The sequence below is a fragment of the Periplaneta americana genome, chromosome 10, assembly GCF_040183065.1.
Source record: "Periplaneta americana isolate PAMFEO1 chromosome 10, P.americana_PAMFEO1_priV1, whole genome shotgun sequence".
NCBI lineage: Eukaryota > Metazoa > Arthropoda > Insecta > Blattodea > Blattidae > Periplaneta > Periplaneta americana.
In genome coordinates this window covers 181,745,375-181,772,690 of record NC_091126.1, presented here as the reverse complement: position 1 = coordinate 181,772,690, position 27,316 = coordinate 181,745,375, and the positions used below count along the sequence as shown (strand labels likewise).

The 27,316-nt window shown below is 32.4% G+C and overlaps 1 protein-coding gene across 1 annotated transcript in view; it reads left to right on the top strand.

Annotated features, from left to right (window-relative positions):
- LOC138708225 (uncharacterized) overlaps positions 1-25,668 on the top strand; it is a 69,264-nt gene extending 43,596 nt beyond the window's left edge. Inside the window, exons 3-4 of the mRNA XM_069838556.1 lie at positions 11,226-11,398; positions 15,885-25,668. Of these exons, the coding sequence (XP_069694657.1) occupies positions 11,226-11,398; positions 15,885-16,306 (595 nt within the window). The 3' untranslated portion in view covers positions 16,307-25,668. The remainder of the gene's footprint in view (positions 1-11,225; positions 11,399-15,884) is intronic.
- Positions 25,669-27,316: the final 1,648 nt, after the last annotated feature.

Below are 27,316 nucleotides of genomic sequence, written 5' to 3'. Positions count from 1 at the left end.
AAAAGTCTCATTAGACCCCTCCTTGCTTTTTTAATAAGATATACATCCGGCAAAATATAAAAGGGTTATTTCTACGTGAACCCTCAATCATAAGTTCACAAAGAAGTTTAAAGAAATAAATATCAAAAGTCCTTCAATAACTGTCTATTCAAAATACAAAATATTACATAGGTTACATGAACGTATCTATGACTAGCGCTTTCGCTATTATAATAGCATCTTCAGGTCAGACTTGCGTGATATTAAGCTTTTCATATAAAGACGTAGATGGACAAGTAACATCGAAATGTGTTAAGGTACATGACATGAGAATATAAAAAAACTACAATGATAAGAAAAACAAGTAAAATTAGACTTATGAACAGTCGGATATATATATATATATATATATATATATATATATATATATATATATATGACAGTTGAACCTTCATGAGGTCTCAAAATTAATACATAAAAGTATTTGGAGTTAAAGCCTGCAGAAACATGTATGCAGCTTATAGATCAAAATTTGTTTAAAAATTGAAGTCTGCAAAACATATATGCAGCTTAAAATTGAGACACAGACAGTTAAAAGAATAACAAATTAAAATATTGTTTTGCATCAGTCATCACGACGTGGCAGCACATTGTAAAATCTGCAAAAATCAATAATAAGTTTCAGTGAAGGGACCTGTATAGAAACAGAAAGAAAAATGAAGTGACGATAAACCACTTACGAGCTCTTTGGTGTTGGAGTAGTAAAAAGAAGTAATGTTGCCTGGTCGGTAGCGTGGTAGTGACTGGTGCAATAACACAGTGTAAGAAAACACGTCATGACGTAAGTGGTGCCGCAGTGAGAAGAGTTTCCATTGGCTAATTTAAATAAGGGGTTACCGGAACTAGGTAATTGTTCATTAATTAATGAAACAGTATTATTAAGCGATTTAGCTATGTAAAATTCTTCAGCAACTAAATTAAAGGTTCCATTACTGATGGGTTTTAAAATCTGTAAAGCGTCGGACATTTTTTGAAGTTCATGGTTGTTCTCAATCAAATGGGTTGCAAATTTGGATTTATTACGATTGTGACGGAAATCTGCTTTATGTTCAGAATATCTAGTCCTAAAATTCCTTTTAGTTTGGCCAATATACTTTTTTGGGCAATTCTTACAATGCAGCATGTACACTCCACCACCGGCATATTTATCGAAGTTACAAATATTGTTTGAAATAACATTATTAAGTTTATTACCTGTTCTAAAAGAGACCTTTACATTTTCTTTTTTGAAAAAATTATGCAACTTGTATGATACATTATTATAAAAAGAAATTGTGTTCCAGTATTTAGATTTTTTAGTATCAGTCAAGGGCGTGAGCGTAATATCTGAACTCTTGTTTAAAAGAGATTTTCTTTTAGAAAGAAGTCTATCTATCAATTTTTTTATTGAATCCATTTTCTATTGCAAGTCCTACCATCCCATCGCACCTCCTCATACTCATCCTCTTTCACAATAGCCCTGCCAAGACTCTGGAATTCGTTACCTGCTAGCATCAGGGACTGTCGAAATAAAATTCAATTCAAACGCAAACTTACTAGGCACTTGGTCAGTAATTGAGACTCGTTCAGACATAGTTTCTTGTAAATAGTTCTTTTAATCTACCACAAAATATCTCAATATCCGGTAATTTCATCACTATAGAATTTTGTTATTGTAGGTTTAATTTGTAATTTAGTAAATACAAAAATATTCTTTGTTCTTAACTTCTATGATAAAATGTCTAGCTTTCATTAATCAGGTATTCTTGTCGTACTTTAATTTTTATTGTAATTGTAATTGTAAATTTAATATTAATTGTAATCTTATTGTTCATGTTATAGTTGTAATCCCCTGGTAGAGGGGCAGAGAAGGCCTGACGGCCTTATCTCTACCAGGTTAAATAAATAAATCTAATCTAATCTAATCTAACTATATATTTGTATTCTTTTAAATAGTTTTTCTTGGAAAGGGGGACATTCAACAATCTATCAATTAAGAAAACGAAAGTACTATGCTTATGAGACTGGGGATGACTGGATTGGCAGTGAATATTATGGGTAGTGTTTGTAGGTTTTCTAAAGATATCGTAATCGAAACTTTTATATTTTCTGATGACTTTTAAGTCTAAGAAATTTATAGATTTGTTACATTCAAGTTCTATGGTAAATTTTAAGTTAGGATGTAAACTATTAAAAGAATGCAAGATACCTTCACGGGTGTCAGCATGACTCTCAAAAACTAACAAGGTGTCGTCAACATATCTGTTGTAAGAAATGATGTTATGTTTAGCAGCAAGTTTTTCGATATGTTTGTCTTCCAAGCTCTGTAGAAATACGTCGGCTAAAAAACCGGAAAGAGAGTCACCCATTGCTACACCTCGAGTTTGTAAGAAATATTTATTGTCGAAACGGAAATAATTTTGTTTTGTGCAAACAGAAAGCAACTGCATTAATTGATTGATGATTTTTTCATCGGTGTTAAGTTTGTGCAATTTCTCTGAAATTATCTTTAAAGTTTCATCAAATGGAATATTGGTATATAAATTTTCGATGTCCAAAGAGACAAGTTTTGTGGATTTATTAATACTTAAGCGTTGTAATCTTTCAATAAGTTGTTGGGAATTATTCAAAGAATATCTATTATCCATCTTAAGTATTTGTTTAAAATATTTCAACAAAAATTTATTAATTTTGTGGTTAGGTGAATTTACGCTATTAACAACCGGACGCATAGATAAATCCTTTTTATGGGTTTTTGGTAAAGCTTTAAGGGTTGGTAAAATTGGATTCTTAGCAATATATTTGTGTGCATTTTTCTCATTTATGATATCCGGAGCAGATTTTATGGCTGATTTTATAGATTTCTGAAGTTTATCAATGGGGTAAGAATTAATTTGTTCGAAATAATCTTAGCGATGAATTCATATGTTTTATTAACGTAATCAGGTTTTTCCATGATCACAACTACATTGTCCTTGTCAGCTTTAGTGTGGATCAAATTATTATGTTTGAGTTTTTTACCAAGTGCAATAACATTCTGGTGGGTTAATTTGGCTTCTTTAAACTGTCGTTTTGTGTTGGGATCATTTTGATAATTCTGAATAATCTTACAAGTATGGTATCTCCAACACCAAAGATCTCGTAAGTGGTTCATCGTCACTTCATTTTTCTTTCTGTTTCTATACAGGTCCCTTCACTAAAACTTATTATTGATTTTTGCAGATTTTACAATGTGCTGCCACGTCGTGATGACTGATGCAAAACAATATTTTAATTTGTTATTCTTTTAACTGACTGTGTCTCAATTTTAAGCTGCATATATGTTTTGCAGACTTCAATTTTTAAACAAATTTTGATCTATAAGCTGCATACATGTTTCTGCAGGCTTTAACTCCAAATACTTTTATGTATTCATTTTGAGACCTCATGAAGGTTCAACTGTCATATATATATATATATTCTACTGTTCATAAGTCTAATTTTACTTGTTTTTCTTATCATTGTAATTTTTTTATATTCTCACGTCATGTACCTTAACACATTTCGATGTTACTTGTCCATCTAAGTCTTTATATGAAAAGCTTAATATCACGCAAGTCTGACCTAAAGATGCTATTATAATAGCGAAAGCGCTAGTCAAAGATACGTTCATGTAACCTATGTAATATTTTGTATTTTGAATAGACAGTTATTGAAGGACTTTTGATATTTATTTCTTTAAATTTGTTAACTTGTCGGACCAACATGCCTTTCAAATTTTGTAACGCCATTCAGGCAAAAATGTTTCACTCTTGCTTGAATATAAAGACTAAATTATACAATACAATAGCAAATATTAAGTTTAATAAACAATGTTTAGCTCACAAGGTGATTCCTAAATATGCTACTATTCATATTAAAGCTAACAACTTTGCTTCTAAAAGAACAAAAGAGCATGCACAAGTATTACGTAATAATAATGAAATTAAATTCTTATATCGTAAGAAAGAGTACTTGAATAGAAAGCTATATCAAACACACCTTGCAGCTGCACAATATTTTGGACCCATATGGGACCTTATTCAATACCACCTTTCTGAAAAACTTGAGATCATTATGGCAAAAAAGCATGACGTTTTACGTAATAAGCTGGATTCTTTGTTAAAACAAAATGAAGTTGTTCACAATGTGAGTACCCATGCAGCACAAAGAACTATTAATCTTTCCAACGTAGCTTTCTCTACAGATGAATTGGACATTCTTAACAAAGGTTACAAGTTTAATTACCCTCCACACAATTTGGACAATACTATTGATAATTTGGTTACAGAGACTGAACATGTTATTCAAAATTGTGAACACAACTGTAAAGAGTATTTCAGATACCTCACCTCAGCACCTCAGCACATGTGTGGACTTCGGTTGGGTTTGGCTTAGTTTGATTTGGTTTCGTCTCATTGTAAAGATACAACACTTAATATTTCAACTTTAAACTCATAATTTCGTATGCAGTAAGGTAATAATATCAAGAGACTGTCACGTACGATTGCATTATCAATGGGAAGGTGCAATTATATATATTCACTTGCGTATGTATTATGTGTGTAGTATAGAAAACCAATTATTATTTTGTGACTTTGGAAAAACAAATACGTCAATTTACTTCGGTATATCTCGAATGTAATTGTTCAAGAAAATAGGAAATAAACTAGAAATAATCTTACGAATATATTCTTAACAAAACAAATAGAATTTTAATGGTATGTATGTGTGTGCGGGTGTGTATATGAATACATACATGTTTGTAGGGTGCATGTAGACTTACCTTCCCGTGGTGCACCGGGAAACATTGCTCATACAATGGCTAAAATATCTACGTACAACTCGGCAAATGTCTACTTCTACAAGAAGAAATCACTCTTCTCAGAACGAACGATTACTACTTCAGATCCTCCACTATAACGCTGGGGCATGTCCCTCACCTCAAAGTTATCCTGAACAGTGCAGATATAGATTTTTTTTACAATATTATTGAATCAAACATCAGAGAGGACAAGAATCATTATCTTCTACCATAGTATATACAAATAGCTAGCGAAATACTCATTGGCTCTAAGATTAATATAACTGCAGATTTTCAGAGTGTAAAATAAATGGGTGATGCACACGACCTAAGTAATATCACAGTCTAATACTTACAGTCACGCAACTCATACGTATAAAATATGCCAACATTTGACAGCTGGCGTGACAGTAGCCCTCTAGCGGTAAGCAAGTTAAAAGTGTGCACACGACATATGATAACACATGAGAAAACGGGTTTTGCGTAATTTGTTTTATATTTTTATGCTATACAGTAAGTGTATATGATTCTTATTAATTTTACTTTAGAATCCTAGAAGAATTTCACACGCAGTTAATCTACAAGTTTCAGAAGCTGGGAATAAACGTAATTCTTTCTGCTCCTTACAACTGAATCATGGCCCTGTTCACGTATCATGGTTTGAAATAATATAATTGTTCGTACGTGGATGGTTAATTAAATTCATTCCTGAATATATTTATGAATCATTAGAACTCTATATTTTCTGTGAGAAGAGTCAAAATTAGCAGCTTCAAAATTGTAGGGCATATCTCGTAGGGTACATTGCGTGGTGAACTCCTCTCCCTATTTCCTGAGAAATTAACTATTTTCCATACCGCAAATTGGGGTAAACTCGGCCGCTGAGGTAAACTTGAAAATAAAAAGGGGGAAGATTTAAACCTTAATATGACAGACATTGATTTATGAAGTTCATTATTTTTCATTTCTTAAGAACCGGTATTTCCTTTATTATTTTGAGTGACAAATAGTGCTGATATTATGGTTTAAATGTTTATGGCAAGTTTACCGCATTTTACATTACATTTCCAGTTTTCACAAATAAGCTTAATTTTAACTTATCCTATCTATATAATACGTAATTTACATGCCCTTACTGTTAATATGACGTAGGTGAGAACAAATAAATGAACAAACAATTTTGTTGGAAAAATTGTGACTTCAATTAAGTCAGAAAATGTAGGCATAATTTTATTTTCAGAGCAGAAGTGGTGTAAGTCAAAATGGGTAATGAGGGTTAAAGTAAACATTCTTTGAAATACAGTGCAAAGTAGCAGTTAATATTGAATTTATTTAAACTATTAGTAGTCAGTGAATAGCACGAAGGATATATTAATTGCTACTTTGCGCTGTATTTTACAGAATATTTACTTTAAACCTCATTACCTAATTTTGACTTAAACCACTTCTGCTCTGAACGGCTCAAATAATCACTGGGAATGTAAAATCAACACCAATAACAGTCATGCAAATTATTAGAGAAAAGATTGCTTTTTATATTAAATTTAAAAAGGCTCTTGAGAACTTAATACGTCTGCCACATGAATCTACACCAACACATCAGGAATCTATCGACACAGTCTGGATTTATTCAAGAAGTGAATATTTCGCAAAAGGATTACAATACTCCATGAATTCTTGAAAAATTAACACCATAATCCCTACTTGAATGCAATATAACGTTCAAACTTTTGAAAAATATAAAGAAAAAAACACGAATACAAAAAGTGTGGAATTACTTGCATTAAAAACTGTAGATACATTATCCAAAATCGGAATGGTTACACATCTACACATATGATTTCTGCAAAAAAAAATAATACGGTATACTGTAACAGGTATTTACTTTGTTTTTATTTAAACTCTCCTTCCTGACATACAAATAGGTAACTGATAACTAATCAATGTTTTGTAGAACACAATACGTAGGCTATCTACAACGTGGATTATTGGTTATTCCTGAGTTATGATTTTCTCTTGGTCTTTAGGGAATCTGAAGAACGACAAATTCGGAGATTTAAACTTGTTGTTACTGCAATTTTCGTCATTGCACACATTGCCTTTATTCCGATGCATGATTAAAACGTTATTATAACATCTCTCATCCCTTTAAAGCACGTGCTGGCTGAACGAGACTATGACCAGTGCCTTGCCTGCCGCTTGGGCGCTAATGTCGCGAATGTTGGCAGGAAAAGTGTTGAAGTTTCGTGACTGTGGTAATATTATCCAACTAAACATTTGGAAGAATAACACCCAATTTAATGTCTTTGCACTCTACAGTCCTTCAGGAAATTCGCTGAATTTTGTAAATTGTAACTTCTCCAATGGTTATATATATATATATATATATATATATATATATATATATATATATATATATATATATATATACGGGATTTTAATGTCCATTCAGCTAAATGGGGTCGCAACGATATGAAGCCAGCTGGGAAAGAAGTAGAGTACTTATTAAATAGTAACTCAATAGAACGTATGAGTTATTCCATGTCAAATCGAACACTTACGAAACATGACAACTTAGTATTTGCTCCAATTTTTATATATATATATATATATATATTCTAGTGATTAAATTAAATAACCCATGGGTAATTTTTTCGGACGGACACAATTATTTAGTAATTAAAATGTTACTTTTTCCATAAATTAGGGTGCAACGTATTATGAAAATGGTTATACTGAAGATTCTATAAATCGTAGAAATTCCGTATTTATATCATTTTAAAGTGCAATAATTGCAGTATTATATACTAATTTTAGTGTTCAATCAAAACATAAAATGGGCCCCTTTTAGGGGGTTATATTTTCAAAATACGTTTTTATATACCAGGGGCCTACTTCTAAAAAGGGAAAAAAATATCATTATATTCTTTGAAATGTTTTACGTAGAACTGCGTTGGTACTAGAATGCTATTCGAATAAGAAGTCGCTGTGCAAATGATTTACTGATGGTGTGTTCGGGTCGGATTGAGTGAGACCGCGCGCCGGAGCATACAGCTGCGATAGCCGCAGCGAGAGCGAGTAATACATTATCAGTGGTGCGGTGTTACTATACGTAAATAAAGAGATAACCTCTAGTTCTAAAAGCACGTAATGCCCATTCAACACTTAGCAGCTTACCTTTAATTTATCTAACAATAATTTCTAAGTCTTTCGGAGTAGGTATCGTGTTGTGCTGTGTGCATGTGAGTCATTCCACGTCAAATCAAACATCTGTATATGAAACGTGACCGTTTAGTATTTGCTTAAATTTTCTAAAATATATTCTGCAGATCAAACTAAGAGATCTGTAATTTTTTCTGAATTTTTCATATAATTAAAAGAGTATAAATAGTAAAATATTAAAGTATGATCCCAGAAAAAATTACAATGACACCAACATTCAACGTCTATGATACATAGAATCTGATTCGATTCCCGGTCGGGGCAAGTTACATGGTTGAGGTTTTTTCCGGGGTTTTCCCTCAACCCAATATGAGCAAATGCTGGGTAATTTTCGGTGCTGGACCCCGGAATCATTTCACCGACATTATCACCTTCATCTCATTCAGACGCTAAATAACCTAAGCTGTTGATAAAGCGTCGTAAAGTAACCTAGTAAAATAAATAAAATTTATTGATGGGGTTATTTTAGAGGGTCAGCTTTTTTTTAATTCTTTTTTTATGACAGCTTACTTTAAAAATGCAAAAAATAGTTATAATTTATAATATTTTACACAGAACTACACTGATTTCAGATTGCTTTCGAGTAAGAAATAACTTTAAAAATAATAATATATTGAAGATATGTGAGAGCTTAGTGATGATTGAGAATCGCCAATAAAAAAGACAAAATTACCTACAAAAAATATCCAAAACAAAAAATGCAGAAAGTTACATAAAACATAAAACATTTCATATCACAGAAGACTCAACTTCAGCTGAAAATTCAAATAATTCCGGTATAATGCAGAAACTAGATAGACTTCTTCCATGAAACAGACGGCAGAAATCTCAAAATACAAATATTAACAATTTTTTAAAGTTGGTCCTACAGTAAAATTCAACAGCATTTTAGTATCACCACTCACATGATACGAATTTCTAAATAAGTAGGAGCAGAAAAGGGGATTTTGGCTACTCCTAATCCTAAATCGAGGAAAAGTTTGGGAACATTTATAGTAGAGAAGGTTGTTCAGTTTTATAATTCTGATGATGTGAGGAGGGTTATGGCTGACAAAAAGAATTGTGTTTCTGTTAAAGAAGATGGAAAGAGAGTTCACAAACAGAAAAGATTAATACTATGTAATCTTAAGAAAACTTACCAGTGTTTCAAAGAGCAATATCCGTATATCAAAATAGGGTTTTCAAAAATTTTCAAACTCGGACCAAAGGAATGTGTACTCTGTGGCACGTACTGAGTTTGTGTCTGTGTTCATCATGAAGATGTTAAATTAATGTTTGATGGAATTAATATTATTTATAATATTCCTTTTAAATTTTTACCATTAGTGAATACAAATAAAAATAGTCATATTTTCTACTCAAGGTACCAACAAGCAAAAGTGGTACGAGGTATCTTACAACTTCATTCTTTTGTTCCACTGATAAAATCTCAGGCCATAATAAAGAACTGTTCACTTCAAAGTGAGAGTAAAGTGGTAGACATCAAATAGAATTGGTTGTAGGTGATTAGTTTTAAAAGTGCAGTGTTGAGTTAACTGCAGTTATCATTCTTACAAGTGTATATTTTACAAAGACAATATTTAAATACAGTACTATATTACATAAATTACGTCAAAGAGTGATATTCTGACCGTAGAACAGTGTAAAGTGGTCACACGACTCTCATCCAGATCTGCACTTGCACATCATCTTGCAACAGTAATTATGCAGCCCGCGAACTCAAGACGCGCAGCTTGATGAATCATTTAATTATTCTTCAACGGCTCAGAGTAGCATTCTGATTTTTTAAGGGTGGTTAAAATAATTTCAAGGTATAAAAGAATTTTTTTCTGTAATTTTAAAATAAGCCGCTGCCGTTAAAACATATTTTTATGTGTTTAAATGTTTTTAAAACAAAGTTAACAAACATATATTTTTATATTATTATGCGAAGAACAAAGTATGTACTGTCACCTTCAAATGAAGACAAAGAGCAAATCTCTGTGGTGATTATTAGTGGAGATAATCACGTTTAAAAATAATGATGCGCGACCTATTTCAGAATCTTTGATAACACATATCTACTACAATAATCGATATGGACAACAAAAATAAAACACGTATTTATTTTTTCAATCAATAGAATGTGTAAAAATTGTTTTATCTAAATCAGAGACAAGAAAGTCAATTCGAGTGTAAATTTGTGCGATTTGACGTGGAATGACTCGTATATCTATGGTGTTCGGGTAAAGGGGAATAAGTCATTTTTGTGCAGTTGGAATTTTGTTCCCCAGATGAACACACAAGTTAAATTATACAAATGAGTGTGCAAAAATCAAAGAATACTTGCAGATCTCTATTCTTATTTATTGTTATGAGGCCGTTTAAGCTATGATAGCTCTTGGCCACTGAGTTTGCAATATAATACCATTGCACTTTCTCCTGACAATTTTCCAGTTACAAATTTCTAAAATTTTTAGGTCCTTCAGATTGTCTATATATCTAAGCTTAGGTCTTGCCAGTGATCTTGTCCTTAAAGGAGTTTCTGTGAACACTCATTTTACTGTTCTTTCTTCTGAAGCTCCATTCCATTGCAGTTTTCTTGCTTTAATGGATGAATAATTATGAATAACATTCTAATGAAGATAGAAAACGACAAGAAACCCGACTCGAGATTCCTTCTCAAGTATAAACATTTTGAATAAGAAAGCTAGTAGAAATATGTTTGGTAGTTTCATAAAGGACGATCGTGGAAACTTTATAAAACAAATCGGAAGATATTACAAGTAGACTACGGAAAAATTATTTTGATTATCTGTTAAATATCGTGGACATGATGATGAAGATCAGTCAGAAGTACAGTTTCACACAGTTGAACCATTAATAGAAGAAACCAATATAGATGAAATGAAAGAAAACACAGAAAAATTGAGACAGTAGGGCTACCTCTTGTTTTTCGGTAACATATTGCACATGAAACTTATTCCGAATGGTACCGGTACCGGTATTAGTACGTGTGCTTGTTATAACACGAGTTCTTTGCCTGGGATGTGCAGTTATGCATACACGCAGAATCCTCATGTTCTAACAACACTAATCAGCGAACTTGAAATTGTATTTTAAAATTGGTTAAATTCATTTGAAATGTATTACATTGGGCTGCAAGTCTACACTCTCTTTTTAGATTCGTATCGTTCCCTGAGATTGTGAAAATGGAAAGCAAGGTACCTTTTAGAGTAAAAATGGAAAGTCTACAAAAAACTCCTGGCGGAATTTTCAGTGGAAAATTCTATTATGGATCTCCCGGTGCAGGAATAGGACTTGGTGCATTTCCTGCGAGTAACACAGCACTCCAAGGTATGGTTCAGTGAATAATATTAGTTGTATTTTTTATTTTAGTTGATTATTTAACGACGCCGTATCAACTACTAGGTTATTTAGCGTCAGTGAGATTGCTGATAGCGAGATGAGGCCGAGAGTTCTCCATAGATTACCTTGCATTCACATTACGTTTTGGGAAAACCTCGGAAAAAACCCAACCAGTTAATCAGCCCAAGCGGGGATCGAACCCGCGCCCGAACGCAACTTCACACCGGCAGGCTAGCGCCTTAACCGACTGAGTCACGCCAGTGGCTTATTAGTTGTAGTTTAACGTTTTATTGAAAGAATATGAACAAAATAAAATAATAAAATCACTCAATATACGTCAATAATTTTCTCATGCATTGACAATATTTCTTACACAAGTTATTTGCATCTACTTAATATTATTATATCCATATATATTCACAGCACTGTACTCGTAGTCACAGGCAGTGGTGGGTCATAATGTATGCCTATGCTATAGTATTACATCATCAAAATTAAGCACAATACTATTCAAATGTCCATTCCCCAATTTTTATCTCTATTTTTCTAAAATCAAGATCTGTGTATTGAATTTGCACCGAAACAACAAAATTTTTGTGTCCTATTTGTCTTATGTTGCGACGATCGCAATGAGAACATAAAAACCTATACTAAGCATAAAATCCAAGCAGCTACAGTACAAATCTTGCATCTGCGAGGAGCTAGAGATACAGGAATGATTCAAGCCATATATACCAGCAAGGAACGTTGCACAAAGCGTCCTGAAACCGTTCCTAGAGTAAAGCAATAACCAGTAAGTACGAGTAACTTGCTCTCTATTGTATAAATCCTCTGGTTGAGTGGAAGAGAAGGCCTCACTGCCGTAACTCTGCCAGAAGAAATAAAACAATATTATTATTGTTGTTGTTGTTGTTGTTGTTGTTATTATTATTATTATTATTATTATTATTATTATTATTATTGATACGGGTACTAATAAAATGTACTAAGGTATATGATACAAATATGGCCAATGCAGATAATATGGCCACATTACTGTTCTACAGGTAATTGATATGATAACCAAATGTTAGTGCGAGTATGTCGAACAACGTGTTAGAAGTGGATAATAGCAAAACTGCTTCCACAGGCCTTCTTTGTTTGAATTGTTGCAGCAGATTAAAACGGTGTTCTAATACTGCTGTTGGTAATGTTGCCTTATATTTTCTTTCAAGCAATTGGTAATTATAGTTTCTACAACTTGTTCAGTGCTCGGAACAGACATCCAATGCATTCATATTGAACTGAGATTCGTGAGATGCTGGGTGCAGATAACATGGCCACATGGATATGCGACTGTGTGCGGTACGTACAGTTGTCAAAAGAAAAAGCGGCCGCTCTCCAGAAGCAAAGTTCCCTTCGGGTATCTTCGCTACAATTCGGGACAGGCGATGTTACATGTTGTTGGACCACGCTGCCTGATATCTACAGTTATAATTAAAGTATTTTCTGTGTTACTTGATAACCTTATGGTAGCGTTCCGGCCTGGCATTCGTGAGGTCCTGCGTTTGAATACAACTTTGTGCTTTTTATGTTTTTTTTTTGTTTTGTTTTTAAGAGAGACAAAATAAACACAATTGCTCCTTTCTGTTTCATGATTATTTTAGTAATAACGTCAGGTTCATGATGTATTATGCCATGACTTTATCTTTATTTAATATGACATTATGTCTCCAAATGGAAAGAAAAAAAGATTTTATTCTCAACAAAAATATCTTTCGTCGCATAAACAAAACAAACTTACTGGAGTCTCCTTAGAACATTCGAACAATTAAGCGCTCAAAAACCAAACAAAAAGCCACGATTCAATATTTAGTCTATCTTCCCACATCTCAATCACATCTTGCAGTCGAGTGGGCATGGAATCCACTAGAGTCTTTTCAAATAGCGACTGTTTTCAGCCACGACATTCCAAGCAGCTTGGACATACATAAGTGTTCTGCCCATGGGCAGGTCTTTCACTGCAAACCCAGCACTATCTAATCTTTCCTATTTTCTGCCTTCCTCTTAGCCTCCGCATACGATCCACATATCTTAATGTCGTCTATTATTTGATATCTTCTTCTGCTCCGAACTCTTCTCCCGTTCGCCATTCCTTCCAGTGTATCCTTCAGGAGGCAGTTTCATCTCAACCAGTGACCCAACCAATTCCTTTTTCTCTTTCTAATCAATTTCAGCATCATTCTTTCTTCATCCACTTTTTCCAACACAACTTCATTTCTTATTCTGTCTGTCCACTTCACACGCTCCATTCTTCTCCACATCCACACTTCAAATGCTTCTACTCGTTTCTCTTCATTTCGTCGTAATGTCCATGTTTCTTCGCTATACAGTGTCACATTCCACACAAAGCACTTCACTAGTCTCTTCCTTAGTTCTTTTTCCAGAGGTCCGCAGAAGATACCCCTTTTTTCTATTAAAAGCTTCCTTTGCTCATGTTTGCAGTTTTTCTTGGGAAGGATAAATGCGGTAACTTCCCGTTGCTTTTCACACACCACTGTCTCTTTCACATCTTAATACATCCCAGGGGGTCCAAGCGTGGAGGTGAAGAGAGTGGATTTGACTAATTTGACTTCCCCTAAATTCACCGCGAGGGTTAAATATTAGTTCTATCAGGATTTTTGAGTTGATCAGATACCGGTAAATCCCAATTAGTCTTTGCCCCCCGCATTCTGGACTAGCTTCTACAAATCATCACAAAATCTTGGACGGGGATTGGGCCAATTTTCCTGCAAATGTTTCTATACTTGTGCCATCGTATTTCGGTCGGAAGAATGCCGGAATTTAGATGTCAACGTCTCAGATTCAATTCCTCGTCACTCCTTTTCATTTTATTGTGTTCCAAGATAGTATAATGAATTAATATAAAAAGAAAAAACTAACACCATGTTATGCAACTGTACTGTTTCAAACCTAATATTAAATTTATGCTATGTATGTCGCTAAAGAACGATAACAGAATATAAATGATAACTTGAATATTATATTATATCGCTAAAGAACGATAACAATATAAATAACTTCAATATTATTTATACAGGATCTCTAAAGACTGATAACAGAATATAAATTATAAATATCGGTTTGTTTAATTAATATAAGATATTATATAATACTTAATTAATTATTTAAATAAAATAACCTATTTTACAAAGAAAAATTGTTATTTATATTATAATAATTACTTATATAAATTACAGAGTATTTATATTGCGCAAGAACAATAACGGAATACAAATTATAACTTGAATATTATTTATATCACAAAATAACGGTAACAGAATATAAATAACGTGAATATTACTTATATCGCTAAAGAACAATAACAGAATACAAATTATAACTTGAATATTATTTATTCACAAAAAAAAACGATAACAGAATATAAATTACGTGAATATTGTTTATATTGTTAAACAACGAGAACAGAATATAAATGATAATTTTAATATTATTAATGTTGCTGAAGAACGATAACAGAATATAAAAAATTCAACTTGAATATTATTTATATCGCTAAATGAACGATAACAAAATATAAATAACTTTAATATTATTTATATCGATAAAGAACGATAACAGAATATAAATGGTAACTTGAGTATTATTTATAAGGCTAAAGAACGATAACAGAATATAAATTATAATTTGAATATTATTTATATCGCTAAAGAAAGATTAAAAAATAAAATGAAAACTTGAACAAAGTCCGAACTAACAACCTTCGAATCATCAAGCAAGCACTCTACCGCTGGTCTACGAGACGCAGACATGGAATAATTCCATAGCTACGGAACTACTTCTACAAGCACATGCATCGTGTAACATCGCCGTGACCCGAAGTGGACTTAGAAAATATTCGCTGTTCACGAGTGCGGCCACTTTTTTTTTTTTTTGACAACTGTACATGCATGAGAAATGTATTGAACTCACAAAAGACTTATTTATTTGTCACACACATACCCATTGTTTTCTTTTTCATTTTTGTGTTTGTTAACTTTGTCATTACTTTTTGTTCAAATTGCAATGCTTTATAGATCTAGCCACAAATTATTTGTGGGAATATTTTTTTTGAAGTCAAGAACCATTATTTTCAATCCAAAATTTATTAATCACCAATAAATGTTTTTCTTTCCAAAATAATGAATTTTCTACCTTTTGGCCATATTACATTCATATGGACATGTTACCTGCACAATGTAAGATTTTCCATAATGTAAAAAACAAAGCACTCTGGTTTAAAGAAAAGTCTTGGATTATGTTTCTATATACACATATGTAATCAAAGTTTATGCATACACACGAACATTATATTTAGGGAATACCATAGTCATGAAAAAAAATAATTGAAATTAAGGTGGCCATATTACCTTCAAGTACCTTAAGTTGCTTGAGTTGTGTCGGTATCATACGAAGATACATTTTTAAATTTCAGATGTCCCTGACTTGTGTACCCCATTCAGCTTGTCGCCGTCATTCTTGGAGGTCTGGAAGAAGCTTCCGTTGTCACTGGCTCTTCAGAATAAGGAAAGAACAAACAGTCTTTCTTCAACGTTTAAGCCCATGAATCTAGATACGAAATGCCAAGGACATTACAGTCATCAGACTGACAGATGTCGGTCTCCGCTTGGTCACTATTTTCTTCAACCTGAGATGGAGAGGAAGCAGGACACGTTCCAAGCCTTTGCATCGAAGACATCGACTCCCATCCATTTCTGGAGTTCAGTGAATCCCATTCCTGGTCTCAGTGCTTATTCGCCGTTCCAGTTTCCTTTCGCAACACATTCCCCTCTCGTTTATCCAGGATCCGCCACCATTCTCTCACCGTCGAAAGCACCAATTTCTGTCATTCAGTAAACTTTGATTTATGCACGCGTATAATTAATATATTAGATATCACCCACTTTATATTTTCAACACAAGTGAGTTGATTTAAGGTCGCTTCTATGTTCATCTACGAGAAACTCAAATTGACTTGCTTATACAGTACCGGTACTTGTTTGTAAACACTTAGCGGTCTGTTTATAGTGTGCAAATCGGACATGCAGTGATTATGCGTTAGGTTTCCGAATTTTGGAGAGCTATGTTTCATGTTATTTTTACATTCAGGAACATTTAATTTCTTATAGAGCATTCCCTGTGCACTTCGAATGTGTTCAGAAGAACTCTTCGGACTCATCTTTTAAATTTTTAGTGATGTTGTATATGCATCACCACTTTTCCTTCACACATTGAAAACCTAAAAACCTAACGTAACTAACGTCGACAATTATCAACAGTGTCAAAACTAATTTAAATGTCATGAATGTTTGCCGAGTATGTAATGCAAGATCGTAAGAAATGAATTTGCTTGTTCAAATACTTTGAAGAATAATGTCGACAAAATTTCTGACTCGATTTTGGAATTCATCAGGCTCCAGTTACTGAAAGGAATATGATCTGATATTTTATACATAATTGTCACTTGTGATATTTACAACGAACTGTAACAAAAGTATGACAGTTCATTAGAAGTGAAGTCATTGAATACACTTAAAACTGGTCGTCCTTTACTTCTGGGATAATTTTATTTTCATTAACTTCCACATTTTATTGCAATGTTTGTTCGAATGAAATTATTGAGCAGGTAATATAACACTGTTAAGGGTCTATATGTAGTCTTAATCCTTAGTAAAATTTAAATTAAGCTAGTCATAAACTCATGGCCTTGGTTTGACAAGATTCTAACTGCTTTTTCCATACTTTTGAGATACAGAACTTCGAAGTTTCAATTTATTGTAATATGAACATTTAGTTTCTTAAACTTATGAAATGTTACGTATGGCGTCTTAAAGCATTGAACGTATAATTACATACTTTCACAGCCTAATTAGACCACTTATTCATTTCATTTAGAATATTTAATTTTTCAGTTACAACTATGTCCTTCCGTAATGAATTTTCAGTGTGAGACAAGGTTCTAAGTGCTGATATAACTTTGTCAAACGATTTCTATTCATTACTCGAAACATTATTATTCATTACATAAAACATTTAAACTCTGAAAAAAATTGTTCTCTTTTAATTTATAATTGGATAACAATTAACATGAAATAAATTACAGAAATTAAAACTATATTTTGGGAAAAACAATCAGATCTGTTACATCACTCTTCATGAAAACCCAATCTCACTTGATGTTGTTTGTGGAGGATATCTACTTCGAATATTGCATTTCCATGACTGCGCATTAGTCACTACTTTCCGTACTTTCTTTTTCGGTGTATTTTCTTGGTTATTTCTTAAATTAATAGTTACCTATGTATTTTTTATTATTAGGCCTATTATAATTTCAATTTCGCTTATATTATTTAAATGTATTTATATATTTTATGTTGTTTATATTATAGTATATTTTTAAATTAAACAAATAATTACACAATTAAAAAATTATTATTGACAAATAAAAAATGGCCAGGTGGAAAACAAAGGGATTGAATATAAAAATCATCTTACGTATTGCTTGGCTGTCCTATATACGCAAAACTTTCTTCATTGTGTAAATCTTTGTCCATCGAAATGCTATTGTTGGCATTATAACTCTGTGAAACACTACGTCACCTAATTGAAGAAATTTACTGAGATGTTGAAAATGTATTACTAAAGTTAAGTCTTCTTTTCAAACTGTTTGTACTTTCCTTCCTCTTCAGTAAAGAGAAAACACTTCGATTTTAATTAACTTTGTGGTCAACTTCACCCTGTTTCCTTCCCATTTAGACCTTCATTTTGCCTTATTTCAAGCATATAACGGTAAGCAGACAATGTAATGATAAAGAAACCATATTCTTTGAAAAGAAATTTACTGTAAAATTATAAATGCAGAGTCTTAATTTGTAATAGCTTATCAAACCTCACAAACTGCATTGTAGACCACATGTTACGACTGAGGTTAGGTTCATTAAGCTTACATATAATAATTACGTTATTGGGGTTGTTTCTTCATAATCTTCATTATCAGATGAAGTAGGAGGAATGTAATCAGGGTAGCCATCACGCAACATATCGTCAGAACTTTAATATTCCACTTTCATTATGATGATAGCTGTTTCTTTTAGAAAAAGTATCGATATACTGATATTTGTTTTCAATTAATTAGCAATAATCTGAATACATTACTCATATACTTATCAATATGCCATGAACATTATAAATAAAATATATCATGCTTAGCTGTGCATAACACAAATTAAATTCCTGGATCTTTGCGAGAGGATAGTAGCAGCTTGCAGTTAGAACTTTCTCAAAATAAATATTCTCAAAAGTTGTCATCAGATAGAACTCTGTCACATTGCTAGTTCGTTCATTTTTCAATAAATGGTGCTGAAATATATTTATAAGCTGGAGAGTATTATGAAGAGTGATTACAAATGAAAAACACGTTTGCCAATTTTGTTAGTTAGAACCTTGTCAAACCAAGGCCACGAACTGTTGATTATCGTTTGGATTTTCAGAATATTGTAACATCATTTACAAATCCACCAAAATACGGTATTTTTCTTAACTTAGTTCTGATTTGTACAAATTTTCTTCTACTCTTGCGTTTACAAAATTATTACAATTAGTAAAGAATTACAGAGAAAGAAACATGGAAGTGACAAAGTTAAAACTGACTCCTTAATCGTAGAACGAGCCGAGACAATTTTTTTTGTCTCGAATGATCAGTTTGACATTAAAGAGTTAATGTGACGATAAACGTTAAGAATTGCTAAAGTGAATCATGGTAAAAGAATATGGTGAACATAATTCAACCTTTCATTCTTTTCCATAAATTATGCACACTTGAAACTACAATATTCAATTCTAATACAAGTATTTAATCGCAATATAGTTAAATAATAACTTTATTATTTCCTTGGCGAAACAGCATTTCAGGAACCATTGACTAAAGTATACCTGAACTGTAACCTCACATGACATTACACGGACACAAGAGTAGACTCCTGTGATATGGGGTCAGCATGACATCGAATCTCAGCCTAAGAAAATATAGGCTATAAGAGAAATATCATAATAATGTATGTTCAAAGTGACATTTGAATACACGATCAGGACTATCAAGGAAATTTGATGCAATTCATTAATAGGTTCATATTGTTGCAGTCTAGTACTGAATAGCTCGTGACAGTCATTTCAAAGTGCGGTATCAAATTAGGTATATATTTGTAAATGTTTACAATATTTTTAATAATTCTCACTGAGGCTCTGGCTGATAAGTACATAATTACCAGGCAGTACATCTCACTTGACGATATGTGTCAGAGGAGAAACAATTGTTGCATACATCTCAAGTCTGATTAGTGAAACGTCTATGCAATGGACTTGGAAAGGAACAGGCCACCTTAACCAATTGTCTCCTGGCTTAGTTGCCTTATTGACTTCCATAAAGTGGCTCAAACTCTTCTTCTTCACCAACTTATAATCCAATGCTAACACTTGACCGATACACATCGTGGACCTTCCTGAACATGTGGTTAGCACGGAATAGGGCCACTGCTGAGACAACACAAGACACCACATAACGGACAAACATCTAGTCCCGTGGACGGAAGATAAATATCTTCCATTGCCCACATCGGGAATCTAGCCAGGAAGTGCAAGACGGCGGACGTCTTAGACTCGGAGGCCTATATGGGCAAATTATTCATTTGAATGAAATAAAATAAAATATTTTGATTAACGTTTTACAACTGTAAGTTATGACTTGTAACTGTTCATTTTCATAGTAGTATAGACATAATATTTTAAAATAAGGTATTCGTAAAGAACGTACAAAAATTTAATTTTCATTGCAATGATTTCAGACCAATAACAGGAAAGAACGAGCTTCAGAAACGGCCACGGACTGCTTTAAACACAAGACAAGCATTACCACAAAGGGAAATGTGTTCATTATAGTTTCTGAGCGTGAGTGAAGACCGTTCCCTTATAAGTATAACACATTAAAAAGTATAACGTATAATTTAATAACGAAACGTCTATCTAGTTAAGGTAAGTAGGTAATCTCGACGATATTGTAATGTCGGCAGCAGTAGAAATGGTTAATATTTTTAAAAGAGCAAACACAATTGAGGCGCTGGGTGCAATAACAGCGTAACTTGAAAACCTGTGAACATGTGTTTTGAGAAAAATAATGTCGAAGATTTAGAACACTGTAGATATTTTATTAGTACAAACTGCATACTCGCATCATTTGTTTTGTATAATATTTTAGACTATAAATTATTCAAATCGAGTATCAGTTATAATTGAGGCGGTTAGAAGCAAAGAGGTGTGACATTTCTAAAAAAAAAAATTAAGTGCATTCAGGGCAAACTAACGCATTTAAAATTTCTGTGGCAAAGGGATATATCTCTTAACCACATGACGCATTAACATTTAAAATTAAAACTTCACGGAATTTACGAAAGCTTAGGAAATTTTAATCACATTTTCTCGAAAATAACTTAAGTACACTTACACCCCTTTGCTTCTGACCGACTCAATTTAAACAAAACCCATTTTTAAGTACAGTATTTGTGGATAAAGTACGGAAAACTTAAGTCGTTATTGCGTAGAAAGTCTGAGACTTCTTAAATTAGATTAGGCCTACCTAGACATTAAAACCGGTAGAAAAGTGTTATTTCACTAACATACACTAAATTCATTGAATGGATAATAGGGAATAATAGTACATACTGTATATAATAATAGTGAATTAAATTACTGCCCTTTAGGAACAAGATTTTTGGGCGTCCGCTGAAATGATGCAGTGAGACCGTAATAGGCCACCAGGTTTATGTACTAAGTGATAGGAAGAAGAGGAGGAAAAACAACAACAAGAAAAGTACATTAATTCTACAAAATAAGAATTTTAGTTGATAAATCTTTACATTTTTTATGGAAATATACTGTAGAAACAAAATAACATTTTTTTTTAAATTTCTATTAAGAAAATTTTTTTTTCTGAAACTATGCTACAGATAAAAACTTTACTACGGTGTCAAATATTCTTATTCATGTTCATTGATTTCATTTTCAGGAAGATTTTCATTCAGCACTAGTTCAGAATCCAAAATATTTTGAAGAGAACATGCATTTTCTGGTTTAAAGAATTTCAATAATGAAATAATATCATTTTTCTTTGGTTATTTTAAGCCAGGACGAGGGGGAGATTTTAGATTAAGCTCTTCTTTTGGTGGTATATTATGTCCTGAAAAACTGAATGACTGAAAACAGTATTCTAAGTACAAGATACTGCCAAAGACCCTGATGTATAAAACAGGAGTGTAACATATTTTTGTATTGCGGATTTTTAACCTTTTCACTTAGCACAGCACTTCACATAATCAACTCTCCTGCCATTTAGAGTCAACGAAATGAAATACAACTTTTACAGTCAGTACAGAAGACATGGAAGATTATGAAAATGCCATCGCCGGAATAACGACATAAGTAGAGTTAAGCTGCTATTGCACCTAGAGCCTCAATTTTGAAATTAACTTTTGCGAAACCAGGGGATAGGTGTTGAGCAACATATTGTAAGAAATATGCAAGAAAATCCTAAATTAACTTCATGAACCAATTGTAATAGAGATAATAGCAAATCCTGCAATATTCACCAGTCTATGAGTGTCATGAGAATAAGATAATGCCATTTGCAAAATACTATTTTCATGAATAATTTTATTTAGAAAAAATGATTATTTCTAAATCGTCTAAATTTATATAGTTCGAAGTCAAGTAAATAAAATACTGTGAGATGAGTATGCAAATACACTCACAAATATTATGATAGGAATGCATGGGATGTAATTGTATAGGACAAATTATCAGCTAATAAGTTTATTTATTTTAAAATGATGAAAAGAAATTTTGAGGTTAATGCTAGAAAGATGCGACTGATTCACATGTAGAGAACCTACTAGTACAATGGTCCAGTATATAATTTAATAGTACTACAAAATAATGAACACTGTGACATAGTTACAAAATTTAAGTGAAATATAGAAGTTGTGAAATATGTACAATGTAATAGTTACAAAATTTAAGTGAAATATAGAATTTGCGGAATATGTAGAATGTAATTTAAGTTAGTTTATAATATATAAGTAATAATGATTTGAAAGAAGTAGGCCTATCGACTAACAATTGGTCTGAAAATTTTGTGACATTAGTGCCACAAAGATTTCAAAGCGTTTTCAAAAACAGTATCCTAACAAAAAAAAAATGTCGTTTCCTCCTTTCCTACATTCAATAATTTGTGTTACTTTTAGCTGAAACGAGGTTTTATCTGCAGGAAATAATTATTTTGTGAAAGTACCTATCATAATGAATTTTACTATGATCATAAAATCGTCCTCAAGTATGTAAGAATAAATGAAATAAAAGTTCTTGTTTTAAATTATAATTTTCTGAAATGCAATATGTAACAATGCAAAATGATTATAAAGATATTTCTCTTTCTCTTATTGTCATCAATAATAAAAATTATAATAAATTAAAATAACTGCGTTGCTCTCACAGAGACAATATAAATACGAAGAGACAAATTGTGCTCTTCCTGTGTACCCGTTAAATAAGCACACAACCAATAAACAGAAATTAAATTAGATTTTGAGTCGATTGAGATTTACTCAGATACTAGTAGTGATTTAGTATAACGACAAATTCATATTATGTAAATATCATATAAATTACTAGAAGTTCATTATTACAATGGAAATGAAGTCATAGGCACTTGCAATAATTGAATAAATTACTTGACAATCATTTGAACAAATTGCAGTTATTACTTTGGATATTAAAGTGCATACATCCGACTTTACTACTTGAAGTAAAAGGTATAGTTTTATATCAAAATGTCCTTATAATCTCGGAAACAAAATAGGCATCTCACACGCCACATTTGTCATGATGACGTTTGTCTTTTATTGAACTACAATTTTTGTTCTTTGTTCTATGTACACCGTTAACACTTATATATAATTGATTAACTTTTAAAATGCTTTAATGTGTTAATTACCTGACTGATTAGTTTCGAAGTGTTCATTGTCCAAAGTCCAAAGCCTAGTCTTTGGGCAATGAAGAACAACATTTCGAAACTAGTCAGCCAGGTAATTTCCTAAAAATTAACACAGTAAAGAAGTTGAAAAGTTAATCAGTACAATTTTTAACCTGAAAAATACCACACTTCTGACTACTTTGTGGTTTAAAAATGTAATAATTTTGAAATGTTACACAACAGTATGTTGGTTGTGGTTAGTGTGTATTAATTACCACAGTCTACTATATACAGTCACGAAGCTTGGGATGATTTATTGCCAACGAGTTGCATTTCTCGCGATAGTTGCTAGCCGCTTGGAGCGCTGTGAGTACTAGGAACAATAGACTGTGTCACTGCCATCGTGATCTAATACAGGCCGTAAGGCAGGCCATGTGACTCGCTTAACCCGATCAGGAAGGGCGGCTTTTCAACCATATAAATTAAAGAGTAACATATATTTCTCTATAATATAGTGTAATTGCATTAATAAAATTTAAAACAATGATTAGAGGACACTTCAGACATAATTCCTTGCGAGTTAAGGTGTAATATTATTTTTGGTGTGAAAATTGCGTTCTTCGTATGTGTAATACCTGCCTTCATTTCGATTAAATATTGCGAAATTCGTGTACATTCATTTATGCACGATTCAATAATTTTCAGTTGCACAGCACGAATATTTAGATATGTTGAAATTATAGGTTATGTTTACTCTACCAGTTGCCCCTTTCTGTCTAATTTTAGTGGTCTCCAATGCCCTATTACTATATATGTATGTTATGTCATATGGATATTATAGGTTATGTTTACTATATTTAACTTATATTCCTATATTCACAATTATACATTACAATTAAACATAATGTCATGTATGACACCCGTCACATTCTATTTGTCTGTATTTTAATACTATAATTGAGTACCGGTACCGGTACTGAATTATTGTATTTATCTACTACCTAAGAGACGAAGTAACACAATCGTACGTACACTAATTTCATAGGAGTTGTATGGTAAATTTTCTGTCTACAATTAAGGAAGGTAGATGTGCTAAATTAAAATCACAATATAAATTCCTTTTTATTGAATCTCAAAATAGCTTCCATTCTATGCTTGAAATGTTGACGCGAACAGATTATGTTAACATGTAAAATTTTCTTCACATAAATTATTTCTGCAACATATTATGCAACAACAAGTAAACGGAACTTATGGACAAATTACACTAAATAAAGCTTAGCAATGATAAGCAATAAAGTTATAATATAGTATTTCACTGAGCTCCATACACTGAAATAGAAAACCCGAACAAACATTACGGCCTGGTCTAGATCGAAAAAGCATTGACTGTGCCGTATTTCGCATTTTTGTGAAAAGCTATGTAAACTGTGAAATGTTCGTTATCGGTTGTAGTAACTGTAAATGGCAAAAATACAATAATGATTTGAATAATAATATGGGACAAGGAGACGTTTGTAGTATTATAAATTGTAAGAAAAATATGTTAGATTTATCTTTCTTCCAGGAAGGTGAGTTTATAGAATATAATATATACTTTATGGAACCTTATGTATTTCAATAGTGAAAGGAAGGTGTTAATTTTCAAAAGAACACGATATCGAAAGTACAATACATTTTATGATCTGCTAGGGAAAGAGTCTGTGATGAGGCGATAGTAGCAATCCTGGTGGTGAGCAACTAGGTATGGATGCATATTTCAACTGTCTATGTTTGCATATTTAGTAAGTATTAAGCTTCGTGACTGTATATATTAGACTGTGGTATTACTATGTATTATAAACATTTTCATCTATTCTGTAAGTAATAAAATGTAATAAAGCATGCAATGATTAAGCCATTATTATTCAGAGTATATTTGTCCTTGATCTAGTAGTAGCTAAGGCATTGTTTCTGTCTAAGATTTTATTATCTGCAGTAATTTGATTACTGATAGATTTTATGAACACTGATATGTATATATGGAATGAAATCCTTGAAATGTTGGGATCCTAATCTTTTTTTTCAAATGGGTGTAGATATAAATAATGACATTAATATTTATTAGTATTTATAAATAAATTAATAAGACATATGTAAAGTAGAATAAAGTGAATGTTACAAATGTCAGAAAAGAGAATAAATTCTTATTATATCAAAATAAAAAGAAATGTCAACTTCATTTTGGTAATTAGAATTAAACTAAAGTAAGTATGGCAAAACTCTTGTTACTGTGTTATAAGATTATCATTTATTATTATAAAAAATTTTGAATTAAATTATATTGAATTAGTGGTAATGTCAGTAGCAGCACTAAGAACAGCAATGTTGTATTTTATTTAACGCCATTTTCATGTGCAGAGGTTATGTTCACCATGAACAAGAAATAGCCTAGACAGTAGAGCGTATCGGAAAAAAAAAAAAATCAGAAATTCAAAACGTAGGGTGTACACTGGCGATCGACGATACCTGAACTAAAATTTTCTGTTCGTTTACGCGAACTTTCTAACTATGGGATGAGTGAGGACCAAAGATATAACAAATGAACAAACTTTGAAATAGTTCCGCTAGTTTCCATTAGGTGGCACTATTATTCGGAAGGTTAAAAGTGTTGGGGAAACTGATGATGTAGATTGTATCTAAATTATTATATTAATTGGCACTGTCACCAGTTTCCCGCTAAACCCAGTGTTGTTTTACAATCACCAGAGAATGATGAAATCTTTAAGTCTATAAGGCGGGTATATTTACGTACGATTGGCTACACTGACAATTAATCTTCGCCATCTATTCATAGAACCAGGATGAATAGAAGAAGAAGTGTACGCCGAGCCCCTACCACGCTGTAGCGGAGAACTGAGAAATATGTTCCCAAATTGAAGCAGCAGAAAGCAGCCCTTTGTTTGTTAGAAAACGCGCGGGATTTCGAAACCGCTATTTGAATACGTGTTGTATTGCGTATCCGAAAGCTAAATATTTTTGTTTAAAGGAACAATGCTTCCTTTGCGATATATCTTTAATAACGTGTGTCTCCTGTCAGCAGAGTTGCTAGGTTTTCTGCGAGGGAAATCGGGATATCAGAAGCTAACTTAAGACATTATATTTATCATCACTTTATCAAAGAGATTTATAGTTGTTTTCTGCAAAGTAATATTCGCGTGCTTTTAATGTAATATTCGCCTCCCTGAGAAACACTAAAATACGAAAGACACACAGTAGGCTACAGTGAATACTACAGGCTAATCGTTTTTTTTTTTTTCTTTTATTAACCATGAATATGTTTTAACCATTCGCTACTAAATTAACTTTGCAACTTTTCTTTTTCGGAACCGGTACTGCAACAGTACATCGACGATGAGTCCATGTTTAAACATAGTTCACTGCACTACAAAACGCAGCAATTGTCAAAACGCTCTTTCTTTCTTTTTTTTTTTTTTTTTTTTTTTGGCACTCAACGCACCTAAAATACACAATGTTGATTACTTGCGAGAATAGCAACTAGGTACCGAAACGGATTAATCAACAATCTGGTAGAACTAGGGGAACTATTATCTTGCGAGTAGAGTTACCTTGCGGCAATCAGCTGGGTTACCTCACAGACTTACTAAATTTCCGCGGGTTACCTCTATGTTTACAATGTAACCATCTGAGTCAATATACGTATAAATAAAAATATCGGATAATAGGAAATGCAGACTAACTTCTTTAAATTGCGTTCTAGGCTATTATCCCTCAAATTGGGATTTTTATCAATCTCGATCCGCTTTATCGGGATTCAACCAGACTGTCAGACTTGCATCATTTTCATA